The 22,466-nt window shown below is 44.9% G+C and overlaps 2 protein-coding genes and 1 long non-coding RNA gene across 4 annotated transcripts in view; 2 read left to right on the top strand and 1 right to left on the bottom strand.

Annotated features, from left to right (window-relative positions):
• Positions 1-4,718, bottom strand: part of LOC115031947 (uncharacterized) — a 67,096-nt gene extending 62,378 nt beyond the window's left edge. The window contains exons 1-2 of one of the 2 annotated variants that reach the window (XR_015044474.1): positions 4,211-4,718; positions 2,672-3,036 (exon numbers count right to left, since the gene is read on the bottom strand). This is a non-coding gene — a long non-coding RNA (uncharacterized LOC115031947). Of the gene's footprint in view, positions 1-1,859; positions 2,125-2,671; positions 3,037-4,210 lie in introns of those variants that run through there. The other variant, XR_015044472.1, reaches the window with a different exon arrangement.
• The window catches only part of Rasa2 (RAS p21 protein activator 2), a 194,616-nt gene continuing 175,156 nt past the window's right edge, over positions 3,007-22,466 (top strand). Inside the window, exons 1-2 of the mRNA XM_085827928.1 lie at positions 3,007-3,138; positions 16,425-16,524. The gene's annotated coding sequence lies outside the window, so the exon portion shown is untranslated. The remainder of the gene's footprint in view (positions 3,139-16,424; positions 16,525-22,466) is intronic.
• Positions 14,748-22,466, top strand: part of Zbtb38 (zinc finger and BTB domain containing 38) — a 38,022-nt gene continuing 30,303 nt past the window's right edge. The window contains exon 1 of the mRNA XM_085827926.1: positions 14,748-14,932. Coding sequence (XP_085684052.1) covers positions 14,891-14,932 — 42 coding nt within the window. The 5' untranslated portion in view covers positions 14,748-14,890. The remainder of the gene's footprint in view (positions 14,933-22,466) is intronic.

Raw genomic sequence — 22,466 nt, 5'->3', positions numbered from 1 at the left:
AGTGAAGTGGGGGTCAGGAACTCGGCTCCACCATTGGTGTTAGACCAGGAGCTACTGTTTCCCTTAAAGCTACACGCATTTCTGGAGTACTCCTGAGAGAAAGGTGAGCTTCAACAAGCGGAGGGCTTGCTGTGGATCAGGCAGGACCCACCTTCCCCACAGCCTACCCCACGGACAGAATAAAGCCTACGGGCTAGAGACGGGCAGGGATGCTTTCCACACAGCTAGGAACCACTTCTGCTCTGAGGAAGAAGATAGAATCAAACTCAAAACAATCCAGTTGTGGAGCCCAGTACCCAGGCTGAGAGTTTTCCAATGTATTTTCTCCTTTAAGCAATTTTTAGGACACATGAATGCTTTGCTAACCTCATTATATTCCCAGGCTGTCCTCACTGGAGACAGTGTCGCTGAAAAACTGACAAACCCAGAAGATATTAATTCATGGTTGCATTGTTAAAATTAATTAACATTATTAGCATGTTTGATGATGCAATAGGCAATTAAAGTCTGTGTGAGAGATGAGATGAAAAATGTAAAGATATTACGTATTTAAAATCAGGCTCGGAGCGTTTCATAGGCTGGCTGGCTTGTAGTGATGGCTCTGGGGGTGGGTATGGTCTCTTTGTAGGAAAGAATTACTTTTGTTTTCTTAAAAGTCTACTTGTTATACAGCATGGTTTTCTTCTTCTTTTAATCTGCTGATAGGATCTTTTTAAAAAATCTACCAAGCTACTCTTATTTCACTTTGATTTTATAGCAAAATAGTATCTGCTTATGAGTGTTTCCTTTAAATCCTGAATAAACTGCTATTTAACAGTTTTTGTTCCACATATTAAACGTTTTGTTGCAATGTGAGCCGTGTGTGTGTGTGTGTGTGTGTGTGTGTGTGTTTGCGTGTGCGTGCATGTGCACATGCACACATGTGCACACATGCATATGTATATGTCCGAGGGAGGAAAGGTCTTTACCTAAGAAATCTTGAAGGCTTTTTTAAAAAAACAATTCCTCATAATTATGAATTGGAGTCTATCGAAAGCGGTCTCCGTGCAGCCACACTAGGTCCCATCAATCCTGAGCAGTGGGGGAGTGGCATGAAGAAGACATGAAATTTGGTGTCTGAGTAGACAAGATTTAATTTTCAGGAAACGTTTCACTCATGAAATGGATAGCAACCATGTATCAGCCCTGACCTCCTAAAGTCAATGCCATGGTGCAAGTGTGAAGCTAAAATAAGCCTCCAAGTCAGACAAAGGGACATCGCCTCTCCGCACTCGTCTCTTCTCACCAGTATATACGTCGCCAGCCTCTTGCTATTCCTATAACAGGCTTGTTCGCTTTGGAGGGGGAGGGGGAAGACAAATCACTCCTATATTTGGAACATGTATGGTAGGCTGCTGTAAATCTTACTATTATTTAGGTTAATATTCTAAAGATAGCTCTTAATTCTTTATGAAGGCCAGCTGTATATCTGAAGGAACCTGACAGCAGTTCCTTTTTCTGTACTGATTTTATTTGGTTTCACTGGCATCTTCATACAATCCTGTCTGCCGCGGTATCTGCCGCTCTGTACTGCAGATACATTTAGCTGGATACATTTACACTGCCTGTGGTTAAAGGTTATAGAACGGATACAGACAACTGATCATGCATTCTTCCACAAGCCTGCCGGCACCTTAGGGTTTTGAAAAAACAATCTACAAATGCTATTTTCTTTATCAGAATCCGTCTTCACTTGGCAGTAGCTTAATAGGTTTGTTGGATTTTTTAAAATTATTATTATTTTTTTTACGTTTCTTGCTGCTGCTAGCAATTCTGTGAAATTAACAGTCTATAAAATGCATCCCCGAGCAGATACCTACTGTATTGCAAGCTTTCTCCAAGAAGAGGATATGACAGTATTCATTCCAGCTGATTTCCTTCCTTAGCACAAGGACTGTTTGATTTGCAGAAGCAGACGATTCATTCACTGTGCAGCCGCGCTGCTGCTTAAGTGCATGGAATGCCTTCGACTGCCTGGTTGCAGAATTTGGAGTTTGCTAAGCAGTGGTTAGTGATTGGGCTCATCTTGCATCACCACTTGATGGCATTTTTCTTTGTTCCCTCCTCCTACCCAGTTGAACCAAGACTCTGAGGCTGAAATGCAATGTCACTTACAACATTAATCAGAGCCCGCATTTAAGGTGAGCTATCCCTTGCCGCCGCCTCCTTCCCTCACGCTTGTGTGCTGCATGCAGTTCTTGTCTTGCTTGTGTGAGCCTAAGATGGCAGGCAGGATTAGCCGTGCTGTGCCGTGTGTGCATGCTGTGTGTAGAATTCATTACACGTTGCCTAGTGTTTCAGATGTGAGTATGTAAATGCTCTTTATGCCACATCATCTGGTAGGGAAGACTTGTTTTGCCTCATTACAGCCTTCGTTATTGCGACATGATCTTTCTTTCAGGATTCATTTGCTTCTGGGGTTTGTTTTGCATCCCATTCAAAATAAGATTATGCCCTTTTTTTTTTTAAACAAAGCCAAATAAATCCCACAAAACCCTAAAACCCAAACGAGAGCAACAGAACCCTGTTACCAGATGGCGTCTCCCCGTCCTTCTTACATTTGCTGTCTTTTAAATAATGTATGTTGTATTGTTAATTAATGTGAATATCAAATTAAACACCCGAAACTTACATGTTTATTACGCAGGTAGGAGGAAAGGTGGACTCTATTTTTAACTCCCAGCCACTGCATCCGGTGCAAGCAACTCCGGCTCTCACGTTTGTGTTTGCAGAGCCTTGTCAGTGGTTTGATTTTCAGCAAATGTAACAGTGGCCTTTGCAGTGGTCAGCTCTGAGCTTTGAACTCTCAGAGGAGCAAAGGAGAAAAAAAAAAATTCAACACAGCACCTCCTTGGTTGCAGCCTCAGAAAATCCTTGGATAAGAAACTTCTTTTTTTCAGTCCTGTTTTGCTGTTGATAAATTCAGTCCTCGTGATCACAGGGCTCTCAAGCTGTTCAGCGTATGATTTTTGGTGTGTGTGACAATCGCATCTAAAACTTGTGAGCAAGAAGACGGAGAAATCAGTTGGTCTCCATCGCCTTACATAAAAATGGCCGAGCGTCTTGTTATGCTAACACTGCCCTGAGTGATGCGCACAGGTACGTTGGAATTTGCATGCTTTAGAGACTTTTTTTTTTCTTGAGCCATGCAGGAAAAAAACATCAGATGCATTAAAATGTGACTTTTAAAATTAAAAACTAAGATCCCTGTAATATTTGGGGATGGCATTAAACTGTATTTGATGGCCTCTCCCATCAAATACTGCATAGATATAAGCATAAACTTATGAAGTGATTCTGCTGTTAAAGTGGGGGGATTTCCTTTTTTTAAAAAAATTCAAATGTGGGATAGGTGTGGCGCCATTAGACAAAAGAAAAATTGGAAAAGTCTGGTGGTTTGGCTCAATTCTAGTTTGAAACTAAAAATCAAATGGGTTTTTGGGAGACAATTTCAAAGAGCGTAAATAGGCTCAAAAGGAACTATCAAAAATGTTAATCTAAGACGCGGACATTAACTGTATTTTATATGAAAGATGAAAATTAAATCCCTCAAAATCATATTTTGTCAAATACAATGATAAATCCACCATTTGTTTGTGCATGGAGCAGGGGGACGGGGAGTTATCGTTTTTAAAGGGGAAAAGGCTAAGTGTCCATGGCCCTCCTAGCTGAAATTGAGCTCCACTGAACCCCTAGAACGGCTCACTGCAGAAATACAGTTGTGGCTCTCCAAGTGCCCAATCCTGGCATCTTTCAAAACCATTTCATGTGCCCTTTCCTTTGAGCCTAACCCCTCAAAAATATTTTAGTTTCAAATTAACACTGGGCCAGAACCTGTTTCCTTGGCAACTGACACACATTTTAAAATGCAGTAATAGATATGCACAAAGCTGTCTTAGAAAAGGAGACACATGCCAAGTGAGAACCCTATAGTTTTGTGTCCTCTCCTACAGAATTCGAACTGGCTTTAGAGGTTTTTTTTTTTTTTTTTACATGTGGTCTTCAAGCCTTCACATCAGCTCCATCTGCAATTGTACCGAGGCTTGCTCCGGAGATCCCTTCTCTTCCCTTTGTGCTCAGTTCGTTCTAAATTAAGGTTTCCCTACCATTCGCTCTAGAATGCAGGTCAAGGACTGTGGAGACAGGTGGACTCTCACTCTCAGGCGCTCACCTGTGCCTCTGAAACAAAAGCTGCTTCAGAAATCCTCCTGCTTCTAACTTCCTCAGCCCTCCATGGTAACCTCCCAGCTCAGTAGAGCTGGACCCAAACCCAGGCCTTCCTTCCCCATGACAAGTGCACCCTGAGCCCTCATGGGAGCATCTCTGTAGCTGTTGCCACATCTGAAACCTCTTGGGAGCTACTCCCAAGTGAAGAAATTTGAGCCTCAGAGCTGGATATGTAAATGTTTGTTTCCAGCAAGTCTCTTCCACTCCCTACAGCAGGAGCTGCATGGTCAAATCTCTCATGGGTTAAAGAGTGCTTGCTGTTTATTGTTATTGTGTTTTGAGGCCAACTAAACGATTGTCTTTGGAATCATTCTGTGGCTCAGTTATATCAGAACATGATTCATCTAGCGATTCTGTTCCCTGGGCTTGCCGGAGAAGAGCTTTCTTTCTGCAACACCTTCCCCCCAACCCCCACCCCTAAAGGCTGCTTGGGAGCCATTTTGTTTCTTGCCCTGGTCTTAAAATGACTAAGTGCCTTTTGAATATAGTATCTATCAGACTGCAGACCACAGGGAAATGTCAGAAACCTGATTTAGTGTGGACATTTATTTTAAGACCAGCGTCATTAACAAGTGCAGAAGGCTGGGACCAATTGTCACTTGCTCCTGGACAAAGAGTGAGCTCAGCACTTGTAGTTAAAACACTTGCTGTTCAGAAAGGCTCTAACAGAATGTCCTCCATCTTGATAGGCCAGCACAAATGAACCATTTTAAATGAATCTGAATCTTAGCTGCAAGATTCGGTGGATGACCTGCAGGTGACGTTCTAGCGTGAATGGATGCCTGATAGAGCCCACACTCTAGACTCTCTAGCCTTTTGTTCAACTTAAGCAGTTTCGTCATCTTGTAGATTTTCATAGCTAATGATTTTTCTTTTAAATGACATTATCCATTTGTGTTGCTTGTAGTCATGCCTAACAGAATTTCAAATATAATTCACTGAGCCAGAAAACCAAACACAACTGTTGGGAAACACACTGCAACATTATCACCCCAATAAACAGACGAGTAAATGGAAGAATTATTTATTGCATTGTTGTGTGTCGCTTAGTGCGATGTTTGCCAGGGCATAAAGCTTTTCTAAACTTACCCATTTACAGTTATTATTGGATTTCCTAGATTAGCTGCAATGAGGGGAGATGGTACTGTCTCCTCCCTGTTTAACTGACTAGGTAAGCTTAGCTCATTTACACATTTTGGCTGCAGTGCTTGCGCTGGGCAGGCCAGAGCAGGCGTGAGAGGAAAAATGTGCAAACGACTGCTTTGTTCTGACACCAAGCGGAATGGGCAAACGTGTGGCTCCTCTGCCTGAATGATTTATAGTATAAAATTGTCAACTCTTGTTTTTCTTTGGGAATAGAAAAATGTTTTTCCAAGCTTTAGTTCAGTAAGAACACAAGGCTCCATCCCCAGCTATTACACCAATGGGAATCTAACTCGGCCTTTTCTGAGGGTCCCCTGTAGCTAGTCTAGTGGCCAGGCCACAGCTTAGACTTACAGCCTTTTTATATGTGAGGAGGAGAAAAAAAATCTAAAAATTAACCTAGCACCTTTCTCTTTATTACTAAATCATGCTGAGTAAGGCCTTGAGTTTCTGGTCCCACGTGACTTGTTCTAACAGCTAACTTCCCCAGGTTAAATAAACACTTGGTGCATTTACTGAGTACCTGGCGTCTACAGGGCTTCGGGCTTATTCCACAATAATCAAGACAGAGCAGAGCTTGCTTCTCATGTTCCAGTCTTTACTATGGCAGGGTAGGCAGTAGGGGAGGGGCAAAACCAAACATGTAAGCAACTAAGTAACAAACACATGAACAAGAAGGAAGAGTAGCTGGGTGCACTGGTACATGCCCTTCAGTTCCAGCACTGGGGACAGATTGTGAGTTCGAGGCTAGCCTGGTCAAGTGACACTGTCTCAAAAACATGGGAAGAAGAAAAACTAACAGTTAAAAAGCAAGGGCAATGTGCTGTAGGGAGTGCCCCCTTTGGAATGGTTGGTTTGGGAGAGCCTTCCTGGGACTGGTGCCTTGGTGCCGAGACCGGCAGGGTAAAGAAAGATCAAGCCAGGCAAGGATCTGGTGAGGCGGTACTGGGCAGCAGCGAGTGTATAAACACAGACAGTAGCCCCTGTCTTTCCTTGTGGACCCTGCTGCTTCCTGGAGCCAGGCTTCACAGCTTCATGGCTGCCCCTGCCTTAGGCCCTGTGGCTGGTTTCAACCTGTCAGACACCAGATATGGGTGCCTCTGACCCCAGAAGCACCCCGAATCTATCTGGGAAGGTGAGTGACACTCTTGGCATCGCATCTCCAGGAGTGATGCAATCCTGGCAGAGACCCAACATCAACTCAGTAATGGCCTCTTGGAGCAAGGAATGTTCTGGAAATATCTTGGTTTGCTTTTCATATGGACCCTGGGATTTAAACTCACAGCGAGACACTTGAGACTTCCATTTCATTTTTTTCTTTTCCCCCAAAAGGCAAAATGGTGGGAAGGTCAACTGGTCAATCAACAGTCTTGGTCTGGAATGCCTAAAGCACAGTGTGTGCAGGCTCTGTCATGGCTTTACTGATATAACTGTTTTCTCTATTATCCTAATAGGCTAAGAAAGGTCTTAGGAGCCAGCATGCTTCAGGTCAGGCCGGCAGTGAGGATCAGAAAGCAGAGATGAACTGAGATACAAGTTAAACACTGTATGGTTCTTAAAAGCCTTCTGAACGTTCTAGAAGCACTTTCTAAAGCTGAGCCTTAAGTATAACAGAGGTGGTCTGGCTGGCCTCTCACACGTCACTGGTTTTGTGAAGCAGCCTGCTTCAGGACAAGCTTGTTCTAGTTGTTTGTTGTAGAGACCCAACTGCCTGTCATGGGTGGAAGGAAGAGACACTTTGGCAATTTGGTTTGCATCTTGGTATATTTGTTGAGTATTCTCTTGAGAACTAACACTGTTTTCAGCCAGGCAGAATGGAATATGACAGGGCCCCATGGGACTCTGTGGGATTCCCACAGAAGGCTAGATAATGATATGGACAGGCACAATTATGTAGCGTTCCTGGTACAGAAGGAATCCTTTGTTACTGTTCCCTGAAGTCCACTCTTCTGTTTCCAGGCAGATCAGCCAATGTCCAGGACAGGTCTTCACTTGGACTTTGTGTCTTTTCTCTCATCACCTTACTAAGAAGGGTTGGCTCCTAATAAGCCACCGTATGCCTGTCTACCCTTTCCCAAGCTGGTCTGCCTACATTGCCAAGTGACCTCAATAACGGCTGCCACTTTTAAATTCACGAGCAGATGTTAGGTTGAAAAGCCCCTGAATGCAGAAATTTGAATTTGTGATGCGGGCAAATGCTCTTGATTTCTCGCTGTCGCCACCGTGCATTGCTGACAGTGGGGGAGGGGGCTGGGGGGAAGCCTGGTGTCTGACAGGTCTTTAGAAAGCTTTAGGGGGGCAGTAGGTAAGTTGAACCCAGTCGCTAGATCACTCACCTTTGTTAGGTGATCCTAGCATGTCACCACCGTGGCCTAAAACATCTCAGTGATCATGAAACCCTTCTTGGGTCTGGCAGCTGCTTCTGCATCTTTTCAGTTAATGACATCTTTGCTGCTGCTGCTGCTTGTTCTGCTAAGGGTTGGAGACTGGTATTTGTGATAGATACTGGTATTTGTGATGGAGACTGGTATTTGTGATGGAGACTGGTATTTGTGATGGAGACTGGTATTTGTGATGGAGACTGGTATTTGTGGTGGAGACTGGTATTTGTGATGGAGACTGGTATTTGTGATGGAGACTGGTATTTGTGATGGAGACTGGTATTTGTGATGGAGACTGGTATTTGTGATGGAGACTGGTATTTGTGGTGGAGACTGGTATTTGTGATGGAGACTGGTATTTGTGGTGGAGACTGGTATTTGTGATGGAGACTGGTATTTGTGGTGGAGACTGGTATTTGTGATGGAGACTGGTATTTGTGGTGGAGACTGGTATTTGTGATGGAGACTGGTATTTGTGTCCACTCTCACTGTGCTTACCCTGCAGAGGGAGTTTGTTTTCTAGAACTGCTTGCTTTGTTTTTTTTTTTTTTTTTAAATGCCAGTCTAAATACTTTGGGTACTTGTGAATGTACGGGAGGGGGGGCTTCCGTTGTGTGCTTTACACAACAGAACGACACCTTCTTTTACCCTTGCTCCTTGCTACCAGATGACTGGTTTGAAATTTCTTTCCCTTCTGCATACTAAAATCCCTTACCAGGTCTGAGGCCCTGCTCTAATTAAGGCCTCACAGAGCTGCCCTTCTCCCCACCACTGAGCTGGCTGCCAGAGTGCCTGCCTGAGGGCCTTACAAGTCAGTGAGATGAGAGAACAAAAGCCACCAGCCGAGAACGTGGTTAAATCCGAGAAGGGCCGTGCCCTCGTAATCCTCACCCCCACCCCCTTTTTTTCTTTAGTTCTACAACCCAGAAAGGGGAAAGAAGGGTTTGTTTTTTTTTTTTTTTTTTTTGGACAGGGAGGAACTATGCCATAGATTCTTCAGAGTCTGCAGGGTATTGGGAAACCCACGTGCATAGAACAGGAGTATCATCTGGGAAGTGAAATGGGGAGGTGGCTCACTGAGGGCTCAACAGGAAGGCAGGTTGGGGCGCAGAGAATCAGAATATGGGAACAAAGGGAGCAGCCAGCCGAGGGAGAGCAAACAGGAGAGGCTGCTTGCCTTTGAACCTTGGGGTACAGGGAACAAGGGAAAAGTAGAGAGGGCTTGCCATAGAAAAGTCTTAGAGAGCCCTCAGGTATAGGCTAGCTTCATAGAGACAGAGCCCTAAGCCACTCTCTTGGTCTTTGGATACCTTGTCAACAGTGTTACTTAATTGCTCCATGATGCCTATTGGGCAGCAACCACTAATGGATCTTCATAAACGTGGTGAATCCAGGAGCCTTACAGCGTCTCCCTGTTGGGATCCATGAGGATCTCTGGGTCAGAAGTGTCCTGGAAATTTTATTTAAACTGGCCATGGTGCTCTACACCTTTCATCTCAGCACTCCAGAGATCGACAAAGACAGCTTTGAAAGCTCAAGGCCAGTCTAGTCTACATCGTGAGTTCTAGGCCAGCAGGGTTATAGAGACCCTGTCTCAAAACAAAACAAAACAAAACAACAAAAAACAAAGGTTCTATTCTTCATGCTAAGACTGCCAGAGAAGACCCCCTTCCCCACTGTCCTATTAGATCTCCACCAGTGTTTAAACAAGATCAGAGGGCGTTTAATTTGTGCTATGCCCAAGGGCTGTTGGATTGCTACAGGGCAGAGACTAGAGCCTACTGCAAGGTTTGGGAGAAGGAAAGACAGACAAACAAAGGAACCAGCGACACAGGGGTAGCATAGACTTGATGGAAGAATATAGTCCTAGGACAGAAAAGGGGACGGGGATAGGAGATGTCCCTTTTTTGGCCTTAGGGGGTTTGGCCAGTGCTTAGAGTAGCCAGAGAAATAAGCTGAACAGCAGGTAAAAGAATGTCTGCAAAAAAAAAAAAAAAAAAAAAAAAGAATGTCTGTGAGCAATAAACGAACTGTTCCATGATGGTCAGCCTTTGCTAAGGGTTAGTACATTAGGGAGGGTAAGAATCTAGAAATATGAGTTATTTTAGTTCTGAGAATTGTCAATTTTTTAAACCAAAATAGGGGCTTTATAAAATGGTGTGACCATGGCTCATAGTACCCCCAGAAATGCCCACCGTAAGCTGCAGGTGCAAGACAGCCTCTTCCCCAGATCTATGTTTCTCTGCATTTGGCTCCCTCAGAGCCTGCTTCCTCCTTCCTTCTCTTCCGCTCTCCTTCCTTTCCTTCCTCCTTGGCCTCCCTTCATTCTTCCCCCTTCTCTCCCTGCCTCCCTCCCTCCTGGTGTGTGGTCTGAGCTTCTTGACCATCCCCAGAGGATATTCTGACTGTCTGAATTGCTCAGTCTGCAGAAAGGCAGGATAGGGGGCATGGTAACACTTAGTCTGTTGTCTTCCTTGTGCTTCTTGCTTGCCTCTTCCAGAAACTCAAACCAGACTCAGTTGCCCCAGGCAGGGCTCTTTTTCTCTCACTGAAGGAACTGGCCTGAGAAGTTGTTCCTTCTGGAGGTTGTCTGGGGGAGTCCACTGTAGACTCATATGCTTAATACAGGTTTAGTACCCTTCCACCAGTCAAACCGATTGCTTTCAGGTACAGGAAAGCTTGACCTCCGTTTGTCTATAAAAGGTCAGATAGGAAGTGGCTGAGGCTTTTTTTCCCCCTCTAAATGAAAAATAAAAATTTTTACTAGGAATATGGGGTAGGGCGTTTGCCTAGCATACATAAGGCCTTGGGTTCAGGCCCCAGCAATGCCAAACAAAAGAAATAAAACTTCAACAAATTAAGTTTAAAGATGGCGTTGACTTTGCTGGTGTTGACTAAAGATCTGTGAATCAGGCAGCACCTGGTCTATGGAAACCCTGGTCTGCTTTGGGCCTGGATGAAGAGCCTACTTGTATAAGGTAGACTGAGTGGGAACATAGAGGTTCACACCAGGCTTCTTCAGGTTTCTTCCGTTATGAGGGAGGGTTAAAGCAGAGGGACTTCCTTATCTGGCCACCAGAGCTGGCCTACGTCAGGATTATCTACTGTTTTCTCAGCAGGTCAAACACCAACCTAGTGTTTAGTGAGAGTGACTCCAGTTTGGTTCACCTCATGGGATCCATGAGGAAGTCTGGATCAGAAGTGTCCCAGAAATTGTATTTAAGCTGAGCATGGTGCTCTACACCTTTAATCTTAGCACTCCAGAGGCAGATGAAGACAGAGCTCTGAAAGTTCAAGGCCAGTCTAGTCTACATAGTGAGTTCCAGGCTAGTAGAGTTATTGTGATCCTGTCTCAAAAAAATAAAACAACAAAACCAGCGAGGTGAAGAGATGCTGAGAATGTTACACAGGTGTTTATGTAACAAAGCAAAAAGTAGATTTCCACAAACTTTGTATTGATGAAAGAAAATATAAAATGCAGTATTAACTATAATAACTATAATGGGTATGGCTGTGATTGTGTCTCTACACCATTATGGGCAATGCCATTTGAATTTCATATGATTTCTCATCAGAAAATGTTCTTTTTGACACTCTACCCAATCACTTAAAAAATGTAGAACTTGGGCTAGAGAGATGGCTCGGTTGATGAGGAGAAAACCATGCTTTTGCAAAGGACCCAAGCTGGATTCTCAGAACCCACCTTGCTCACAGCTGTCTAGAGCTCTAGCTGCAGAGGATACACTGCCTCTGGCCTCCTCAGGCACCCGTGCTATGTGCACACACCCAACACAGACCCATATTGTGAATACACATACATTTAAAAATATTTTTAAGCTTAAAAAATACAAAGCTATTCTTAGGCCATATAAAAGTAGGTCACAGGTTAGATTCATATTTGAAGAGCTATCCCTTCCTTCCTTCCTTCTTTCCTTCCTTCCTTCCTTCCTTCCTTCCTTCCTTCCTTCCTTCCTTCCTTCCTTCCTTCTTTCCTTCCTTCCTTCCTTCCTTGCCTTCCTCCCCCTTCCTCCTTTTATTGAAACAGAGTCTTCCTTCGTTTAAATCCAGGCTGGATTTAAAATCATGGTCCTCCTGCCCTAGTTTCCAGAGTACCGGAATTACAGGCATAGATGATGATTCTATGTTGTAAATTATAATCTGTTCTGAGGACCAACTAGCCAGATTGAGTCAATATGTTCTGTTTAATTTCTAATAAACAGTGTGTGTGTGTGTGTGTGTGTGTGTGTGTGTGTGTGTGTGTGTGTGTTGGGCATCTGCATGGCACACGTGGAGATCAGAGAATAAGTTGTCTGGGGATCGAACTCAGGTCATCGGGCTTGGCAGTACATATCTTTATCTACAGAGCCATTCCATTGGCCCCAATTTCAGAAAAATTTTTGTCTTCTAATTTTATTACTTTTTCTTAGAAAGCTAAGATATACATACTGTGAAATAGTTAGAACCTTAATTTTGTCTTAGAAAAGAAATGCTGAACTACTTACATAGGGCTAAAAGAATAATGTCTGCAGCCTTTGGAGATTCAGGAAAGAGGGAAACGGGAGGGAGGGAGAGAAACAGGGAAAGGCCCATCACCATCCTCTTTGTTTTTCTGGAAGCTTGAAATATTCCTTTTTATTTAAAAAAAGGACTTTAAACTGTAGATTATTGAAACCATGTATAGCTTCAGGGGGCCAAACCCAAGTGCCAAATACCATTACGTCTCATAGGCAACATATGAATTTGTCCAATTAGGTTATTAAACAAGCACAACTGCAAGTAAGTGTCACACAGTCCCTCTCATCCGATACTTAGTTTCTCACACTCCACAGGCTTCCCCTTCCTCTTTGATCCTTGCTGCCTTATGGAGGACATCTTGTGTGGGCTTAAAAGGCAACGTTTTAGTCTTGTGTAGTTGCTACATTGGAGACCTATAAAGAAAAGGGGAAAAAGGGAACAGTGTTCAATTGCCCCATAATCTTAATCAGAAAGAGCATGCAATGTAACAGAAACTTTGTGGGAATTAAACAAAATGAGACAGAAAACAAAGAGAGCTTCCTTGGCAAGGCCTAGGAGCTGTGGCGTAAAGATGAGCAGATAGAAGGGTAAGGAGACAAAGTCTCAGATTCTCCTTTTTCCTCTTAAAAATGCATCAAAATGGGAATTATTACAAAGAAAACATCACATGTAGTTATTTCAGAAAAAGAAAATTGTAAAGGAAACCTTTACAGAAAAGAGCGTACTTATGATAAGATGGGATGTTTCCGGAAATTTCCAGATAGTTCCCCCACACTCAGAAGGATAAGTGAGAGTCTGGTTATTAGGAAGGATGGAAATTTTTGAAGGACTGGCTTATTACATAAGTTTCAAGCCATTGCTGTGATAGTTCAGTGCTTAAAACAATGTGAGGAAATATGCTTGCTTCTGGAGAAATATTTGGCTCCCATGAGAAAAAATTGCAAGTGTTTGTGATGGCCCGCTAGAGGTAAGGAGCCATCCACACGCTGACTCTTAAAGCCAGAGCCAAATTTCACTACTTACACACCACTAACAGGATCTGATCAAGACACCTCCCAGAACACCCTGGAGTCAGTCAGACTTAGGTCATAGGTCCCAAGTGACCCTAGCAGATCACCCATGGAAAGCCACTATAAACAACAGAAGCCCTAACTCAGAATAGTTAACCTTCAATGCTCAGACGTGTCTGAAGTTAGAGAGCACTTACAATGCTAGGTGCTATTGTAAATGAGCCATGTGTATTATTCAATTCAATTTTAAAAACCACCTAGGAGGTAGACATTAATACTAAAACATATTGCATGTTAGGTACCAAAGCTGAAGGTCAGAGAAGTGGCCGTATATAGCAACAAACCTAGGCTGTCACCACAGGCCTGCTGAATCCAGCAGGCCAACCAACCTTGCCCGCCACCTCCCACCGGTCCCAGGGAATCGGCCACAGCCATACAGCTTACAGACTTCCCAGTCTTTGTGCACCAGTTTTCCCGAATTTTAAAATCATCTTCAGAGTTTCTAAAAGCCTCAATGGAAACACAAACAGGCAATTAGACCACGGGTTTCTTCAGTTTTGTTTTTAAGGCTGGTATCCACCATTGCCAACAAGTTAGCTCGGGTCTTGTGGAAGTTCTCACTGGCAGTTATGTAGACAAAGACATTCAAGCTCCTTTTTTTTTTTTTAAGGGGAAGATGAATCATGACTTAATAAATGCAGTTCAGTGGAGTTAATCTGTGAGCACTGGCCTATGGAGCGAGAGAATAAAAGGGTGTTTGGCATTGAAAAGGTCGGGAACTGCTCGTTACATGTGTATGCACGTTGCCCAACTTGTCAGCCTTCACAACTCGGCATTTTTTAAATGACACCATTCTTCCTGCATCGTTTAAGGGGCTTTACTTTGCATATAGTATTAAAAATCTACTCAATCACCAAAATGATCATATTCTTAATGTTTGGTCAGGAACTGGGGTGCATAAATGGCAAGTACTGTATTCCAGGAAAATACCCTTTTTCAAAACCTTAAGGTTTTGCCAGGGAGCGAGTCTTTTTCCAAAGGACACACACACACAACCAAAACCAAAACCAAAACCAAACAAAAAATACTAAAGACTCAATGCTGGATGGTTCAAAACAAACACCTGCACTTAGGTGTGCATGGGGCAGTAGGTGCCACACTGCGAATCTGTGTGGGAAGGATGTCAGCGGGCAGTCGGTGGCTTTTATTTTTTTTCATTGCATGAAACAGTTCTTATACCATGGTGGGAAATAATCCAGGCGTCCCGTGACAGCCATGAGAAAGTACAGGTGACACCCTGTTCTCAGAATTTGGTGCGGGTTAAAACTGCATAGGGTGCCCAGGGCCTGCTCGGTGGCTGCGCAGCCCTGTGCGAGCCTGGCTCTGCGGCAGTAGCGCCGCGGGTGCGGGAGCCTCGCGGCCTGCAGCGCCCCGGAGGCCCTGCGCGTCGGCGCCCGAGGTCGAGCGACCGTCCGGCCTGCACTGCACCAGGGGCGGACCGGGGCGTCCGGGCCCAGCCGCCGGCGTCCATTTTCTGGGCGGCGCTGCGGCCGGACTCGCAGGTCCGGAAGCGCCATGGACCCCGCGGGAAGCGCGCGGGCGGCGGAGCGAAGCCCCGTAAGTGCGCCGGGGCCCGCGCGTCTCCGGGGCGTGGAGGTGGGGAGGCGGGAGCCGGTGGGCAGCGCTCGCGCCGGGCTGCAGCGGACGCGGAGCGGAGCGGAGCCTACGGAGCAGCCAGCGTCCGCAGGTGCCCGCGTCCCGCCCCACCAGGCTCGGCTGCAGGGGGGCAGCGGGGAGTGACGCACACCTGGGGCTCGGGACTGTCGCGCCTCCCCTCCCGTGAAGCGCAAACCCGGGCTGCTTCCTGACCCTACCCGTTCGCGATGAGATCCTAGTGCGACACCAAGCCCCTGGAATTGAACCGGACGTTCAAAGGCAGGGCCCTGCCTCCAGGGGTTGCAGCCTCGGCCTCCTGCTCCTGCTTGCTGCAGCCGTCTGTCCGCTGGGACAATTCAACAGTCAGCCTTTAGACACTTCTTTGCAGGTTAGCTGATAAATAACCTGAGATTTTAATCTGTCTGCGCTTCCACTTTATAACTCCTGCTTTGCAGTGGGTAAGTGCCTGGTTTCCATTATGGATATTGGGCCTGATTGGAAACCCCTTGTAATGATCTGTTCTAAATGATAACCGTTTATGTAGCGTATGCGTATTTGAAAGGTTAAAGGCCATTCACCTAATTGGGAAACTCAAGTGCTTGCTCTGGTTCGCGTGGCTGGAAAGAATAGTTTTGTTGTGGTTTCAGAGAAACTTATAGCCGTCTTACAGTAGCTAAGATCAAAGAGCAGAGTTTGTGTTTTGTGACAGGGACTGGCTAAGGAGCCTAGAATGGTTAATAGGTTAGCACAAGCTGGTTTCGAACTTGCCACTTGCAGCGGTTGACTGACTGCTGGGATCATAGGCCTTCTACCAGTGTTTTTCCAAACAGGCATTAGAATTCCTTTGATGGGTCATTGCTGAAAATTTTTAAAAGATTATAACATATAAAGCGAAAAGACTAGAAAAAGTAACCGTTGCACACAGTACAGATAAGCATAGTTTAATGAAGCCTTTGGCTTATATAACATCATTTGTAATAAAATGGGTCACTGTCAAAAAAGCCTTTAAGACTCCAATTTAGCATTCTGTGGTGGGGATTTTGCACCCAAATCAGACTGGGTTTGTGTTGATGTTAACCTGGGTTTGAATCCAGACACTCACCCAGGGTGACCTCCAGAAACAGGTTCACGGCACTGTTTGCAGCTGTAAAATGGGGGACTGTTCCCTACAGCTGAGGGGTGTTACGGAGATTTATCCATCCACTGAGAGCACTTGGTGCAGTTCCCGATGTCCTAAAGGCGCCTCACATATACTAACGGCAATGACTTTTGCTACTGAAATCCTGAATCCTAGACACTAGTCCTGAATCCTAGACACTAGTCCTGAATCCTAGACACTAGTCCTGAATGCTAGACACTAGTCCTGAATCCTAAACACTAGTCCTGAATCCTAGATACTAGTCCTGAATCCTAGACACTAGTCTTGAATCACTGCACTTTCATCTTCTCTTAGATCTTGATATGGAAGACATGGCGGGCTCAGAACCAAGGATTTCCGAGTGATTTCTGCCAAAGCACAGAAGCTAACTCCATTAAGGCTGGCGTGTTCTGAGGTAACTGAGGTCTATGTCTTTCCTTAGTCAGCATGAAATAAGAAATGGCAGTTTCTAAAAGACTCCTCAAGGTTACTGAATCATGAGTTCGACCTGCCAGGTTTGTGTACTACAAAATTTCCACGACTCTCAAGCAGTCTGTTATTAAGAACACACGGTGTGCCAGGCCTCTGTGCAGAGGGAGAACTAGCAAACAAAACTTCAAGGCAACAGGCTTAGCTCATGTTAGCTCTACTGGTAGATATGATGAGAACTTTTATGTGTGTGTCTTGATAGATCTGTGGCTTCCTCAAGTTGTAAGGATCCGAAAACAAGATGGAAGCCCAGAGCGTTTAACTGAATTTTTGTTGTTACCCGCGGCGGGTTGAGGCCAGCGCAGACATGCTACCAGCCTCTCCACTTGCTGTAGAGTGAGCCCCCTGCTAGCGGTAGAGTATGCAAGCATGAAGAGACATTTGTGTTTCTCACGAAGATGTCCTGACAGGCCAGCACACTAAGCTCTAACTTATATGTGGTTTCGAAGTCCTAGGCAGTGACAGAAACAGCTAACATTTGTCAAATGATTGTGTGTCTTTATGTGCCAGGCAGTGTGTTAATAATTTACTCCTCTGGGGGCTGGAGAGATGGCTCAGCGGTTAAGAGCACTGACTGTTCTTCCAAAGGTCCTGAGTTCAATTCCTAACAACCACATCTGTAATGGGATCTGATGGCCTCTTCTTGTGTGTCTGAAGACAGCTAGAGTGTACTCCTATAAGTAAAATAAATAAATATTAAAAAAAAACAATTTACTCCTCAACAGTACTCCTGAGAGTGGAGGCGGAAGAGATGTATGGGATTGAAATGTGCAGACCGTAGCAGGCCTTGGGAGTAGAAGGGCGTGGGAGGCTTTACAGCCAGCCCTTGCTGTACTGGGCGCAGCCTTGCACAATGCTCTACTGGAGCCACAAAGTTTGCAGTTAAATGTCTGTCCTCCAGAAGCCTGCAGTCTAAACTCTACCTGAAGTGGAAAGAGGCAGAGTTGGTGGGCAAGCCCCCAGTCATGGCTCTCCCTAACTGCTCCTCCTTCCGGCAGCTACGCAATGCCATCAGTCACCGAAACAGACCACAGTCATTGATGTTTCAAAGTTCTCGCTTTTCAATTCGAATTTTAATTCTTGTCCACTTTTAACATCTGTTAGACTTGTGCTGTCAGTTGATACACAATCATAAGGCCTCTGGATTAATTTATTATTTTATTGAACTTCTCTGAGATTCTTGGGTAATCAAAGAGATTTTCACGTTTTAGTCTCGTCCAGTCTTTTAGCAAGGAATTAATTTGTTCAGCTGTCAGCGATTTGCTATCGGTAATCAACATAAGGATGCTGGAGAGTGATTTACATCATTTTCGTTTTCAAAATGAAATCTAACTTTAAAATGTTCATTTTTTCCGTTTCTGTCACTTGCAATGGAGACCATTTTAAATTTATGTACATTACCCATAGGCAGAGAGGAGAGGAAGCAGTTTGACGAGAGAAGTTTTTGATTCAAAACAGTCTCTTGGCTTTGTAGACCAGACGACTTTGGTGGTTCTAAAATAAAGCAATTGAAGACGCACAAACACTTTTGTGTGATTTATGGGCTAGGACACCAAATGGCAGCCCCAGGAACTGCATTAAGCCCTAGAAATCAGATAACAGGACCTGACCGCCACTTGTTACAACATAAGTCTCTTACAAAAACAAATGAGACCCTGGATCTGCACACGGGCTTGTGAACTATATGAAGTCCTATAAATGTTAGGCAGCAAATATTTATCAAGGAGCTGCCATAAGTATGACCCCACTAGAGGGACTAGAGAATTCAACTGGAAAAAACTCATACTTCCCCCTCAGACTGTCGATAGAGCTTGAAAAGACGAACAAGAAACACACACGCACACACACATGCGTGTGTGTGTGTGTGTGTGTGTGTCTGACTGTCTGTCTGTGTGTTTCCAGGACGTAAAAAGCAATCTGGTAATTGATTGGAGGATGCTTTTGCAGTAGGAAGAGAGGAAGAGAGGAAGACTGAGAGAGCACAGAGTGCATCCATGAAAAGCCTCAAGTCCAGTTGAGTTAGAACTGGTCTGTACAGGAGGCGTCCAGGGCAAAATAGAACTGGAGAATATGTGTGGTTGAACAATAATGGTCTTGAGTGCCAACTAGGAAATTGGAATGTGTTAATCAGCGGTGTCATAAAGGCTCTTTGAACAAGGAAATACCGTGGCTGTACCTGAGGAGCCTGTCCTTGTGTATAGCTTAGAAGAGGTTGGGAAGAGAGGAAATTAGGAAGAAGGCTGCCGCCATCCTCTTAAGAAAACAGTTGGGCCCAGAGTAGCAAGCAGGCATCTGCTTGGGGTAGCAAGTGGGCAAATGAGAAGAAATGGCAGTCAGCTGTCTCACTGGAGAAGGAGTACCTGATAGCACTCCCAGAGCCGTGGTGCCATGGAGACCTTGAGAAGGAGGTGACGAGTTGTATCCATCCTAGGGGCACTGAGTATAAGGTACTCACACTGCCACCTTTCATCCGAACCCCTTAGGAAGGAGAAGGCCAGATCCGGAGCTATTGGTATACAGGAAAAGATGAAGAGGTTTCCCATTAGAGTATAGGAAGAGTGTGGTTGAGTATTGAGCCTTTTAAGAAAAGAAATGACTTGTGGAGCCAGAAAGAACCCTGTTAGGAGAGCAGAAAGCCTCAGAGGAATGTATTCCCAGAAGCCTCTGGAACAAAGCTTTGTTATTGGGCCATGGGTAGAAGGGATGGGCCCAAGAACAGGAGACTGACAAGCAGTGCAGTGCAGTATGTGTTGGTGGCCATTTTCCTTTGCAAGGTAATATGATACGCACAATGAATATTAAGTGGCTTCGTTCGCATACATTTCTAGCTTGCACAAATCGAGAATAAATCTTGCACAAATCGCTGACCTTAGTGTGTTCCCAAACACTCTCTAAAATTTAGGCTGCGAAATGTTTGATAGTGGTATTAACACTGTATGCATGTTAAGAGCAGACAAATCAGAGAATCTTTCTTAAAAGAATGAATGGGGGGAAAAGGACTACCTTTCCGTTGTTGCAAAAAGTTTCCAGCAGTAACTTAATTCCATTGCCTTTGAGCTTATATCTATTAAATACTGGGTCTGTTTTTCTGAGCATATGAGCTTAATGCACTGGAATGAGGAGACTAGAGTCAGATAAACCCAGTCTCTCGAACCAGCTGGGCCATTTTCCAGGCTTGTGAGGTGAGCAAAGTCCTGGTAAGCTGAGTTTTTCCATCCTACGCTTATATTGGTCTATTTTGAAACTGTGGGTGATCATTTGAGCAGTAGCTACAGTATGGCAGGCAACTGATAAATGGTGAGTCCCTTCCTCATTCAACCTTGTGCACATAGATGTACATTTACGCTACGATGAAGCTGCACTGGAGGCCTTGTCTCCAAGTTTCATTTTAATGTATCCATTCCAACCATTAAACTGTTCTATCCTGTATGTGCTGAAGTGACCAGGAGTTTAGTATGGATCAAGGCAATACCAGGGCCGTCTTAAGAGATGGTTAAAAGCACTTGCTATTCTTACAGAGGACTTGTTTCCAGCATGTCTTTGGCAGCTCACAATGGACGGTGCCTCCATTTCCAAGGGCTCTGCAGGCATGCAGGCTGATAGGGAATGGCACCACCTCACCTTCCATTGCTCCCTGCTGCAGTGTCACCACAGCAGCCTTCCCAGCAATGTGTGTTTGTGTGACCCCGGAAGCCTTTCATCAGCTCTAGAAGGATTGTGATTGGCTCCCAGATGTAAATGAGGATTTCCTTTGTTACAAACACACCACACTGTCTGCTTCAACATCCATCTTCTGGTCCTGTGGTCCCTGACATGACTCAAATAGCCATTTTCTCCACTGCCTCAGAGCTGAGTCACACATCTGTTTGATGGAAGTGTCACCGTCACACCCTCTCCGTGCTTGTTGAATCACACCTCCCGTATGTGTCCCCTTCCTCTGGCAGAATTGGGTTTCACCTTTGCTTTCATGGGAAGTGACAGGAGAGGGATCGCTCTGCTAACTAACGTGGGGGACTGAGCGGAGTCAGTTCCAGGGCTGGGCCTTAGCGCCCGGTCGTCCCTGGGGCCTGTGAAGAAAACAACCCTGACCTTCGATCTCTTTCCTACCAAGGCCCAGTGATTGATTCTGCAGTGTCTTTAGCCCCCTTCCCCATGAGCTGCCCTTTTTTGCACAGATGTACTGTCCATCACCTGGAAGGACACATCCTTTCCTAAATAGAAATATACGTCCGAGTGAACTCTTACCCTGCTTTGCTGTCTATTTAATTTCTCGGCGTTTGTCTTTTTATTTTTTGTGGGTTTTTTTGTTTTGGTTTGGTTTGGTTTTTTGTTTTCTGTTTTCTGTTTTCTGTTTTTTGGTTTTTGGTTTTTGGTTTTTTTGCATTTTACCAGAAAACCAATTAAGAGACTTTTTGTTTGTTTGTTTTAAGACTTTTTTTCTGTTTATTAATTTCTGGCAAAATGCTTTGCACTTCTCTTCAAGAAATACCTGCCAGTGGTTTTCTTCTTTTCTAAATAGGAGTCTTCCTTTTAATCCTAACAACCGTCTTGCATTAAAAATAATGTGGTTTCCCCCAAGAGGCTCCCTGACTCCGGAGATAGTAAAAGCAATGGTGATTACGTACCAGGGTATTCAGCAAACCAATTCAGTATTGGTGGGAAAAGATGGTTCTCTGTCTGGAGGGAGAGTGTCCCCAGAAGGTGCCCCGCCTGTAGTGTGCAGGCCCAGCCGGGTGACCATTTTCTGCACTGAGTGTACACAGTGAAGCTCCACCCACTGTGCAGCCCGTGAGCCTGTTTTCTAAAATGAAAGCACAGGCAGAGGCTGGAGTATTCAAATGACACAACCTGCATTTAGGTTATTTTTAGATGAGTACACTTAAAGCACACTTGCTCTAAGCAGCATCCTGTGGCTTTGTCTGTGATGGCTTGGGTTTGTGCAGGGAGTTTTTTGTTTTGTTTTGGTTTTGTTTTGTTTTGTTTTGTTTTTTACCATGTAGATAGATTCTCTCTCGAACTTGTGGACAGGGGAACTATTTAAATACCAAAATAGTGCCAGAAACACGCATTCAGAGTTTTGTTGTGGTAGAGGGATTACCTCTTGGTGTAGCCCAGGCTAGCCCAGGCTAGGCTCCAACTCATGATCTTCCTACCTCAGCCTCCCCAATGCTGGAGTGACAGGCTTTCGACATCACCCCTGATGCATTCTGCTTTAATGAAAGCAATTCCAGGGTGGAGTTGGCAAAAAGCCACCCCAAAATGTACTTCTTCATATTCTATTCCACTCGCAGCCATTTTTTCCTTCTTGTTTTTCCTCAGTCTAGACTATTATGCATCCATTTGTACGCTGGCCAGAGTTTCTGTAGCCTTTCCATAGTCAAAAGAGCCATGCGTGTGCCTCCTCGGACCTTCTGGTGTGCCTGTTCAGCAGCTCTGCAGATTACCCCGGGTTCCCAAGCTCTAGGAGGATGTGGCTCTCACAACCCTCAGAGGCCTGTGCCGCCATACCTGGCCTCTCTCAGGGATCACTGCTGCTAACGATGGCTTCAAACTGGAAACATGGAGGAGGGGTTATGGGAAATGTGGGAGATGGAAATGTGTGCATAGGGAAAGTACGAACATCTAGGGCTCCGTCCCGAACCGATGCTGCTGCACCTTGACGCCCTGGGTCTAGAACTCTGTGGGAAACCATGGCAAATGTGAGGCTGTCAGTTGAAGGCAGAGAGAGAGAGAGAGAGAGAGAGAGAGAGAGAGAGAGAGAGAGAGAGAGAGAGAGAGAGAGAGAGGGAGGAGGTGAGAGCAGAGTCAGGCAAAAGCACCAGAGTGGTCTCCTAGGAATTCCTATTGCACGGTGACCAGACTATTTTC

The sequence above is a fragment of the Mus caroli genome, unplaced genomic scaffold, assembly GCF_978045245.1.
Source record: "Mus caroli unplaced genomic scaffold, Mus_caroli_1 scaffold_11, whole genome shotgun sequence".
NCBI lineage: Eukaryota > Metazoa > Chordata > Mammalia > Rodentia > Muridae > Mus > Mus caroli.
This window is presented reverse-complemented; position numbering and strand designations above follow the sequence as displayed.